The sequence below is a fragment of the Pelodiscus sinensis genome, chromosome 3, assembly GCF_049634645.1.
Source record: "Pelodiscus sinensis isolate JC-2024 chromosome 3, ASM4963464v1, whole genome shotgun sequence".
NCBI lineage: Eukaryota > Metazoa > Chordata > Testudines > Trionychidae > Pelodiscus > Pelodiscus sinensis.
Window position 1 is genome coordinate 142626738 of NC_134713.1, and position 12175 is coordinate 142638912.

General features: G+C 45.8%; 1 protein-coding gene across 3 annotated transcripts in view; it reads left to right on the forward strand.

The window, feature by feature from the left end:
• The window catches only part of DNAH8 (dynein axonemal heavy chain 8), a 615913-nt gene that overhangs the window by 363612 nt on the left and 240126 nt on the right, over nucleotides 1–12175 (forward strand). For all 3 annotated transcript variants that reach the window (XM_075925079.1, XM_025186355.2, XM_025186358.2), the window contains one exon: nucleotides 5708–5895. In XM_075925079.1, the coding sequence (XP_075781194.1) occupies nucleotides 5708–5895 (188 nt within the window). The remainder of the gene's footprint in view (nucleotides 1–5707; nucleotides 5896–12175) is intronic.

Consider the following 12175-nt stretch of genomic DNA (forward strand, 5'->3'; position numbering starts at 1 on the left):
GAACTGGATTCTCCACAACCTGTTTAAATCTGACCTCTATATTGGAGGTGCAAGACCAGCCTCTGGAGGTTTCTATATTGCCTTCTTTGGATATCTCATCCTTGTCACCGGAGGAAGCTTTGGAAGTGTCTTCCGTGATACTAGATGACTTTAAGTTGTATCCAAAACTCCTAAAAAGAATGGCTGCATCATTTGGTATCCAGATGAAGTTTGTGGAGCAGAATCCTTAAAAACTCGGACATTTTACACCTAAACATATCAGGGAAATTTGCCCTTTCTACAAGTAAGGTGATAATGTTGCTTATTAAGTCCCTGTTGCAAACCTCTTCGTAAGTCATGCCTGTGACAAGGTGCACAGAACATAAATGCAAAGTTCTGTCCCAGACATATGGACAGTTCTGTCAAAAGCATGCCAGGCTCTCCAGTAATGGCAGTAGTAAATGAAAGACACTACCAATACAGAGCAAAAGCTGCCTTTAAAGAAAACGACTCACAAACATTAGATTTTTTTGGCAAAAGGTATTATTCAATTGCCTGCCTACAGCTGCACATAGCTACCCATCAGACTCTTATCCTGATATGACTATTCATATTTGGATGCTATGTTTAAATTCCTAAATAAGCTACTTGAAGACTGTAGGAACAAATTTCAGTTCCTTCTGACGGAGAGTTATTTGATCTTTCAAGCTGCTTCCCCTCGAGCCTTCCCTTCCATGTCCCTTTTCAGAGACCCATTTCCCAAATCTGTACTAAGACAAGTGCCAACTCTTTGTTCTTTGAAAGCTACAAAGGAAATTACTCCTCTATACCAGGACAGGGGTTCTACCTCCACTACTTCCCATGTCCAAAGCTAAACAGGTTCAGGCCAATGCTAGACTTTCAGAACTTGACCAACTTCATCAAGAAGTTGAGGTTCCTTTTGGTTTCTCTTGTACCTATTATCCTTTCATCAAAGCCAAACGACTGGTATGCTGACTTTGACTGGTGGATGCATATTTTCATATGGCAGTCCACCCAAGCCACAAAAGATTCCTAAAGTGCATAATAGGAAGAGAGCACTTCCAGTTCACAGTTCTACTCTTTGGCATATCATCTGCATTGAGGGTTTCCCCCAAATTTATTATGTTGGTAACATCTTACCTCCATCATTGGGTGTCCAAAAGGTATCTGTACTCAGATGATAGATTGATTGATTGATTGATTGATTGATTGATTGGTGTTGGATCACTCCTGTCAGCAAGTGGAAATATCTCTTGAGCACTCTGTTCCAATCATTAGGCCTGGAAGTGAACAAAAGAAATTGATTCTCATACCTCTCCAGCTAATAGAATTTATCGGGATAGTCCTGGAGTTTTAGCTCCTACCCATGTTTCTTCATATTTGAGATCTTTGTGTGCCATTGAGAGGCAGTCCCCAAATTTCAATGAGGAACTGTCTCAGGCTCCTGGGGCCTATGGCAACATGAACTCATGTGATCTCCTCCTCCCCAAGTCTAGTCTGCATCTCAGGTTTGCATACATAGCTCAGGATAGTGCACTGTCTTCATTTGCACCCTCTGGACAAGCTAGCTTTTATTCTAGGCAAGGAATTGGTTGATGAATTATGGCATGCAGGGGAATCGCAGTCTCACTGACTGTTCCCTATATGATCTGGATGACGGAGGCTTCTGCCATAAAGTGGGGAGCATGTTTGGTTTATCTGGAGGGTCATGGCTTGTGGTTTCTCTCATGAGGTCTGTTCATACATAAATGTTCTTGAGTTGTGTGTGCCAATTTCTTCCACACACATAGGACAGAATCAAATCTATCAGCCAGGTGCTCACTGACAATACCCCAGTAGTGGTGTTGTCTGATGGAGAGTTGTTCGATCTTTCAAGATGGTCTTCAGACTTTCCTCATTGCTTCAGGCTCAGCTGCATCCAGTCCTCAGTTGGTGTAGCTCATGGCCTAGTTCTTCAGCAGCTTAACCCAGTGGAGATGGACTGTTCAGTAGCAATTCAAAATAACCTGCTCAATAGTAGGAAACCATGTAAGAGATGTATTTACCTTTTATAGTTGGAAGTCTCTTCTAACTGGGCAACTAGCCATTGCGTCTCTCCTACACAATCTCCAATTCAAAAGGTTTAGGATTATTTGTTACAACTTTAAAGGCTTGGCAGTCAGTTCTGTTGAGGTGCATCTGTCCACAATAAAGGTGTGAAATGCTGAAATTGAGGGAAGGACTGTGTCTCTCGTCCTATAACTACAAGCTTTCTAAAAGATGTAGAGAGGTTGCTCCCACTGTCAGAGATTCTACTCCATTGTGGAACTAGAATTTAGTACTGTCAACTTCTATGGGGCCCATAGCCTCCTGCTTATTGTCACACCTCTTAGCAAAGGTGGCCTTTTTAATAGCAATCACCACTGCAAGGAGCTTCATGCAGCTGGAATAGCAGCCAGCTCTCAGTGTACTTCTCCTCTAACAGCATCTGCCCACCAGGCTCAGCTCCACTAGGCAAAAGTGGACAAGGGAGAACATCTTCTAGGGTCAGATGGATTGCATGTACTCCCCTGTGGAGAAGATATAGTCTGAGCACCTGGACCAAATTGCAGAACAGCAGGAGAGAAGAACTACAGAGAGCAGCAGGCCAGACAGCATAATACCATGTTAGCCTCAATGACCACTTTGATAGAGTACTTGACATCATGGCTGGAGTGGGCCTCCTCCAGAATCCTGCCCACCCCGATGATACCTCTGGTCCCTCCTCCTCCAGCCCCATACCTTCATTCCCAGGGGCCCCAGAGGGCACTGGGGCCCCAGAACATGAGGGAGAAGACCTCAAGGGCTAGTGTACCCTCCAAGATCTTGGGAAGCAAAAGGTAGTCTCATGAGCGTTCCTGAGCCCCCTTCTTCGGGTACCCAATTCTTCTATTTCCTTGTTGTTTTCCCCAAATAACAGTCTCTTTATTGCTTTAACTGCAAGGGGCAGGCTAGAGGGGAGGGATTAAAGGCAAACACAGGGAATGTGAGTGCAACTTTTAGAGAGCCATGGGGAAGAGTTTCAAAACTGGCCTTGCATAAAATTGTCCTTCAAGGTGACTCTGATTTGCACTGCTCCTTGCTGTGCTGTCCTATCATGTTGGTGTCTGGCTGCTCAAACTCTCTGTCTAGGTACTCTGCCTTAGCCCCATGCTGCCAAAAAAAGTTTCCCCTTGTTCTCACACAGATTATGGAGCACACAACAGGCTGCTAGCACAAAGCGAATATTGTGTTTGCTATGGTCCAGCTGAATCAGGAGACTCCTAAACTTCCCCTTTAAATGTCCAAACGTACATTCTACCACCATTCTGCACTTGCTCAGCCTGTTGTTGAACTCCTTGCTGGGTTCAGGCTGCCTTTGTATGGCCTCATGAGCCAGGGGAGCAAGTGATAGGCTGGGTCACCTAGAATCACAATGGCCATTTCCACCTTTACATTGTGATTTTCCTGTCTGGGAAAAAAAGTGCCTCTCTGCATCTTTTGGAAGAGGTAGGAGTTCCTAAAGATGCATGTGCCATGCCCCTTTCTTGACAATCTCATGTTCATGCCAGTGAAGCAGAGGATTGGGGGGGGGGGTTAATGCTGGCAACAGAGGTTGGGCTATCCATCCACACTCACTGGCAGTGGTGGTAGGAAGTGGAGCAATCCCTTCCCAGACTGATCCATACACCCAGCTGCATTGCTCAGGGAAGGGGACTGTGGAAAAGGGGTGGAACCACACCCTCACTCACTAGCAATGGGAAGCAGAGCAACACAGCTGGGAGTTGGAGGATCAGAGCAAGCTGGGGCTTGCACTGGGTCATTCTGCTGCCAGCACCAGGGCCCTGCTATGGTGCTGGCAGCAGAATGACCCAGTGCAAGCCTCAGTTTGCTCTGATCCTCCAAGATGCAGCACTCGGGAGCATTGACTTTGGGGGAAGAGGTAGAGTGGGGGCAAGGAGAGTGGAACAGGGGCAGGGAAGAGTAGAGGAGGAGTGGGGGTTTCAGGGAAAGGGTTGAGTAGGCTCCAGTGCGTGCAGGAAGAGGCGGGGCCTGGGATTGAGTGGGGGTGGGGTGGAAACATAAGATTGTAAGAAAGGCTATTCTGGGTCAGACCAAAAAGGTCCATCTAGCTCAGTATCCTGTCTGCCAACAGTGGCCCATGCCAGATGCCCCAGAGGCAGTAAACAGAACAGGTGATCATCAAGTAATCCCTCTCCTGTCATCCATTTCCAGCCTCTTACAGAGGCCAGGGATATTATTCCTACCCATTCTGAGTAACAGCCATTGATGGACCTAACCTCCATGAATTTATTTAGTTCTTTTTTGAACGCTGATAGGGTACATCCACACAGTAGTGCTAAACTCAAAATAAGCTATCCAACTTGAGCTATGCTAATTGTGTAGCTTAAGTCGAAATAGCTTATTTAGACTTTTGATGCTGTGTACACAGCAGTTATTTTGAGATAGAGCACTCTTGCCCCCAGTTTCCTTACTCCTCATACAATGAGGGTTATAGGAGTTGAAGTAAGAAGTCCTCCAGCTCAACATTATTTTGACATTATGTCGAAATAACTGCTTGTGTGAAGACATGGACTATGTTATTTTGGAATAATGTCAGTTATTCTGAAATAATGCCGCTGTGTAGACATAACCTTAAAGTCCTGGACTTCACATCTTCCTCTGGAGTTCCACGGAATGACTGTGCACTGCATGAAGAAAAACTTCCTTTTGTTTGTTTTAAACCTGCTGCGTATTAATTTCATTTGGTGACCCCTAGTTCCCATTCTTATGTTTTGGGAACAAGAAAATAACTTTTCCTTATTCACTTTTTCCACATCAGTCATGATTTCATAAACCTCTATCATATCTCCTCTTGCTCTCCTCTTTTCTAAGATGAACAGTCTTTTTAATCTCTCTTCATATGGGACCCATTCCAAACCCCTAATCATTTTTGTTGCCCTATTCTGAAGAGCTGGAGTGGTGAAGTGACTCCTCCCATGGGCTAGGGATAGCACAGGGAGGAGTTATGTGGGAAAGCAGTCATGTGACTCGTGTCTCTTCATAGCAGTTGCCACCGGCAGCAGCAACTCCCAGCCTGGATGCTCCATGCCTGGGCAGGAGCCCAAAATCCAGTTGGGGCTGCTGTAGCAGGAGCATAGAAGTGACTTAACTTCTGCACTGCCTGTGGAAGTGAGCAGGGGAAGGAGAAATCCTGTCCCTTTCCAGGCCAACTGATATCAAGGAGGTTAGATTTCATGGGGCAGAGCTAATTTCACAGTCCATGTCATGTTTTGCATGACTATGAAATTGGTAGGGCCCTAATCATGAGTTTTGTGATTGAGAATCTTAGCTTTAATTTTTTTAAGTAAGTTTATAGAATTCATGGCTGCAGGGGAAAGCTTGATAGTATGACACAAGTGCACTCTGAACTCCCCAAAACAGAGAGTAGATTAAAATGACCTAAATCTTAATTTTTTAAAAATTAAGAGTGTAATCTTCATAGTAAATTATGTAGGAAAATCTCTCTTCAAGACTTGGCAATTCCCTGAAGAATTTAAAAACTGTATTCTGATCAAGTCTCACTGTTAAATTGTTTGTATAGAAGAGATTTGCAAGAAGAGAAGTGCAGACCAAATGGCTTAGGCTTGTGGGGGAAACATTTCCAGGAGCCATATCTTACAGTCACATTTTCCTTTTCCCATTGTAGGTCTTGCACAGTCAGGCTCCTGGGGATGCTTCGACGAATTTAACAGAATTGAATTACCTGTTTTATCAGTTGCAGCACAACAAATTTATATAATTTTAACAGCCAGAAAAGAAAGGAAAAAGCAGTTCATTTTTTCTGATGGAGATTGTGTAGAGTTAAATCCGGAGTTTGGAATTTTTCTTACAATGGTAAATATATGAATAGAAGAGTGTAATTTGGTAATCCTAGATAAGAAGAGACAAGTTAAACAAGTTATTACCTCAGTATTTGGTTCCTAGTTGTTAGCCATTAAACTCTCTTAGGGTATGTCTACACTACCACCCTAGCTCGAACTAGGGTGGTTAATGTAGTCAACCGGAGTTGCAAATGAAGCCCAGGATTTGAATTTCCCGGGCTTCATTTGCATATTGCCGGGCGCCGCCATTTTTAAATGTCCGCTAGTTCGGACTCCGTGCCCGTGGCTACACGCGGCACGAACTAGGTAGTTCGGATTAGGCTTCCTATTCCGAACTAACGTTACTCCTCGGGCTTCATTTGCAACTCCGGTTGCATACATTAACCACCCTAGTTCGAACTAGAGTGGTAGTGTAGACATACCCTTAGTTAGTAGAGATAGTTTTTAAAAAAATTGTTTTCTTCCTTGCTACAAGTTCTTTGATAGTTAAAAATAGTTTTTAGATAAGTAATTATGCACCGATAATTAAACCGTGGAAACTTTATTTGTCCCTATGCCATGCCTGGTTCGCCCAGTTTTAAAAAGTGTACAGACTGTAGGCTGTCCATTTCAATCTCCGATGGTCACAGTGTGTTTGCTGTTTGGGGGAAGAGCACCCCACAGTACTCTGTCCTTATTGCCAGAAACTTACAGCTCATATGTGAAAATCCAGAGACTTACAACTAAAAATGCTCCAGCTGGAGTGAAAGGCTCAGTCAGCTTCTGACCCCAAGCACACTACCCTGCCCAAATTAAAAACATCTGGGACGGTGTCAGAGAGAGTGGCTCCCCTTGGGTTGAGCCCAAAGGATTGTGAAAACACTCACCTGTCAAAGAAAAGGGCCTATTCTTCCTCAGGGACTGACTCTCCTTTAAGGAAGCATCCTCTCCACAAAAACATTGTCCCTGGACCTTCAGTGCAAAAAGGGACAGACAAGCAGGCTACTAATGGGGCTAGAAATGGAAAAAGCCATGACCTCAAGTACAAAGATCAAAGGCACCGACAGAGGCAAAATACAAAGCCTCTTCGGCAGCACCAGCCAAAACGCCCTTGGCACCGGCCGTGGCACATGCCAAACAGTGCTCACAAGCAGCATGGAGCGTGAGTATTCTCCCTGCAGAAGTAGTGTCGGCACTGACAAAGCACTCAGCGCCAACCACATGTAAGAAGCAGCCGACACCTGAAATAATGCCACTGCACACATCGCATGCCCTTCAGGTTCCATTATTTACCCCTCCCTTGCAAGATCTGCAGAGACGGAGCCCTAGTCATCCTGATAGTCCCATTGTGGCCCCACCAAACTTGGAACCCGTACCTGCACAGACTAGCGGTTCACCCTCCTTACCTGCTACCACACCGTGTAGATCTGATATCTCAGAGCAATGGCACGATACTACACCCACAGTTCCATACCCTACACCTTCAGGCTTGGCTGCTCTCTCTTTCTCGGAGATAGAAAATCCCTGTTCCCAGCAAGTGAAGGACATCCTCCTTCACAGTAGGAGACAGTCCACTCGAAAAACTTACCTACAAAAATGGACACGATTCTCTCACTGGTGCCAGCGAACCAAAGTAGAACCCCGTGTTGCCCCACTAAAGATGATCTTGGAGTACATTCTACACCTTAAAGTGTCAGGACTGTCAATCTCTTCTTTAAGAGTCCATCTTTCCGCAACAGCGGCTTTCCATACCTTGATTGATGGCTTCTCCATATTTGCCCATCCTATCACTAAAAGATTCCTTAAAGGGCTCCACAACGTATACCCACCCTATAAGGCACCACCCCCTTATGGGACCTAAATCTTGTTCTCCACCACCTCACCAGACCTCCTTTCGAGCCTCTGGCTACAGTACCACTCCCCTTTCTCGTTATGAAAGTCTGCTTCTTATTAGCTATCACGTCGGTCAGACAGGTGAGTGAACTCGGAGCATTAATGGCAGAACCCCCCTACACAGTTTTTATGAGGGACAGGGTCATACTTACACCTCACCCAACATTTCTGCCAAAGGTCTGTACAGAATTCCATGTCAACGAACCAATCGTACTACCTACCTTTTTCCCAAAACCACATGCTTCACAGAAGGATGCCACTCTGCATACTCTGGACATTCGGAGGGCTCTCGCCTTCTTCCTGGAGAGAACGAAACCATTTCGTAAACCCGAAAGACTTTTTATATCCATCGCTGAGTGTTCTAAAGGAACACCTCTATCATCACAACGAATCTCAAAATAGATCTCGACATGCATAGTCAAGTGTCACACCCTGGGCAATAAGCCACTACAGTGCCCACCACGAGCGCATTCCACTCGAGCCACGGCCACTTCTACAGCCTTTTTGAATAATGTCCCCTTAAGGGATATTTACCGAGCAGCAACGTGGTCTTCAGATCATACCTTTGCCAGACATTATGCAATCCTACCACAACTTAAACATGACTCAGCAGTAGCTACGGCGGTGCTCTCTACCACCTCTAAACATTGACTCTGGCTCCCTCCAGCCATATATTGAATACTGCTTTGTAGTCACCTAGGCTGTGTCCAGACTCAGGGGTTTTTTCGAAAAAAGTAGCCTTTTTTCGAAAAAACTTCACCTGCGTCTAGACTGCAGCCGCGTTCTTTCGAAATTAAATCGAAAGAACGCGGCTTTTCTTTCGACGGCGGTAAACCTCATTGCACGAGGAAGAACGCCTTCTTTCGAAAGTTCTTCTTTCGAAAGAAGGCGTTCTTGAATGTAAATAGGGCTTCTTCGAAAGAGAGCATCCAGACTCACTGGGTGCTTTCTTTCGAAAAAGCAAGCCGCTTTTTCGAAAGTTCCGCGTGCAGTCTAGACGCTCTCTTTCGAAAGAGGCTCTTTCGAAAGTATCTTTCGAAAGAGCCTCTTTTGAAAGAGGCTTGCAGTCTAGACATAGCCCTAGAGTGGAGTACCCACAGGGACACTACTCGAAGAAGAAAAGGGAGTTACTCACCTCGTGCAGTAACGAGTGTTCTTCGAGATGTGTGTCCCCATGGGTGCTCCACGACCCTCCCTTCCTCCCCTCTGCACGGAGTCTAAATTACTCGGACAGAGACGAGGAACTGAAAGGGAGGGGGTTGAGCCGCGCGCTGCAGACGGCGGGAAGGGCTCGAGACACCTTCTGAGCATGCGCAGCTCAGCAGGGGGGAAACTGCTTTGCAAAGCTCCGATCTGCGGCTCAGGGTGACCCTTCACCTAGAGTGGAGCACCCACAGGGACACACATCTCGAAGAACACTCGTTACTGCACGAGGTGAGTAACTCCCTTTTCAACAACCTTCAATATCCAGACAACAGTTCTGAAGTTCTGGTCGAGGGTCTGATGACCCTGAAATTTCTGAGGCAGCAATCAAAAGAATCTACAGTATTTGGCAACTGACTAGTTGCATTTTATCCAACCTGGCATGCCATCACTACCAACAGATAGGTGCTGGAAATTGTGAGAACCGGCTACTTCATTCCATTTTCAATTGTCCTCCCCTCCCACTCTCTTTCATTATTCCTCTTCAGGGACTGCTCTCAAGCATATGCTCGTACAAGAGGCAGAACATCTTCTAAGATATGGCACCATAGAAGAGGTACCACAGGAGCACAGGGGCAGGGGCTTTTACTTACATTTCTCATTTTGGACCGCTGCATGCTCAACTGTTTTCTAAGGTACCAATTCTTCAAAATGGTAACCCTTGCCACGATTATACCTGCCTTAGGAAAAGGGAACATGGTTGTCTACACTTGACCTCCAGGACTTTTATTTTCATATATCAATATATCCGTCACACAGAAGATTTCTCTGTTTTATATTAAAGAACAGACACTTCCATGAGTATTCTTGAAAGTGCTGGCAGTAGTAGCTGCACACTTGCACTAAATGCACATCATAATATTTCCATACCTAGATGATTGTCTAGTAGCCGATCCTATACAACAAGACACACAAAAGGTTGTATCAATGATCAGAACCCTTTTCGACAGCCTTGGATTTCAGATAAATGTAGCAAAGTGCACACTGACCCCAACTCAGACATTGGAAGCTTCAGGGGGTAGCCGAGTTTATAGGGGCACACTTAGATTGCAGAGAAGCCAGAGTCTCCTTACCAAGCCACAGATTGGCCACAATCAGGGACCTCATAACAACAGCACAGAGCAGTCCGGTCACAATGACATGCCACTGCCTACAAATATTGGGGCACATGGCAACAGCCACATTTGTGGTTCCCCACGCTCGCTTACACACGAGGCCATTACAGGCATAGTTATGCACAGCCTACCAGCCACGCATACACCATTTAAACAAACAGCTTACATGGTGAACTCTACATGACACCATATGCATGGGCATCGCTTTCCAATGCACCCTGCCATCAGTAACAATCATGATAGATGCTTCGCTACTGGGTTGGGGGGCACACCTAAATCATATGGTACAGGGATAATGGACTGAGGACGAGACCAGATAGCACATCAATGTACTAGAACTAAGGGCAGTAAGAAATACATGCCTACACTTTCTTCCCCTGATTCAGAACAGAACAGTTCAAATCCTCACAGATAAGGTCCCTAGGATGTATTACATTAATAGACAGGGAGAAGCACGTTCATACTGACTCTGTCAAGAGGCAATCCACCTGTGGGAATGGTGTATCCCACCACACATATACCTGGTCACAACTTACCTCCCAGGTAATGACAGCATACTGGCTGACAGCTTAAGCAGACAGTTCCCACAAAACCATGAGTGGGAAATAAACCAATCAATGCTGACTTACCTCTTCAAAACATGGTGGTTTCCAACAGTGGACTTATTTGCCACATATGAAAATGCTCATTGCCCACAAAACTGTTTCAGATCAGGCATAGGCATCTATTCCCCAGGGGAGGCCTTCAGCATACAATGGAAGGCACCTTCGGCATACAGTGGCAGGCACCTTTGGCATTCCCCCCTGTTTCTATTAATACAATGGGTAATCCTCAAGATCAAACAGGACAGAGTAATTCTTGTAGCTCCCAATTGTCCCGGACAGACGTGGTATCCATACCTCTTACAGATGAGCATCCATCCACTGCATTGCTTTCCACAAGTCTGATCTCTGCTCTCAAGTGCAATGGTCAGATACCCCACCCCGCTATTCACATGTTGCATCTCCAAATGTAAATGCTGGCTGGCTGAACACCATGGAAAAGACCTTCCCCAAACCAGTGCAGCTTATCCTTACAAATTCCAGAAGAGCTACAATGAGAAAGACATACATAGCAATGGAAGCACTTCATGGCCTGGTGTGCGATCCACACCTATGAGCCCACCCACACAGGATTATCACAGATTCCACAATACCTATCACATCTGCACAATGCAGGCCTTTTTATGAGCTCCATAAGGATGCCTCTCGCCTCCATCTCTGCTCTCTGTGCCCCGATACAAGGGTACACTGTCTTTACATACTCTTCCATCAAACGGTTAATGTGAGGGCTACATAACATGTTTAAACCACTCAGGGTATGTCTACACTACCCCCCTAGTTCGAACTAGGGGGGTAATGTATGCATACCGAACTTGCTAATGAAGCCCGGGATTTGAATTTCCCGGGCTTCATTAGCATAAAGCCGGCGCCGCCATTTTTAAAAGCCGGCTAGTGCGAACCCCGTGCCGCGCGGCTACACGCGGCACGGACTAGATAGTTCGGATTAGGCTTCTAATCTGAACTATCTGTACGCCTCGTGGAACGAGGTGTACAGATAGTTCGGATTAGGATGCCTAATCCGAACTATCTAGTCCGTGCCGCGTGTAGCCGCGCGGCACGGGGTTCGCACTAGCCGGCTTTTAAAAATGGCGGCGCCGGCTTTATGCTAATGAAGCCCAGGAAGTTCAAATCCCGGGCTTCATTAGCAAGTTTGGTATGCATACATTACTCCCCTAGTTCGAACTAGGGGGGTAGTGTAGACATACCCTCAGTGACCAAATTCCTGCATGGGACCTGAACCTAGTGTTAAAAGTACTCATGGGCAAACCATTCAAGCCTTTAGCCACATGCTCATTACTACATCTATCCATGAGGGTCACCTTCTTCATCGCAATTTCTTCTGCAAGATGAGTCAGGAAACCAAGAGCCCTAATGGTGGTCCCCCTCCCCCCACTCCATATGCAGTATTTCACAAAGTGGTACTAAAGACACATTCCAAATTCCTCCCAAAAGTACTTACCTCATTCTACTGCAATGAACCCATACACTTACCCATCTCCTT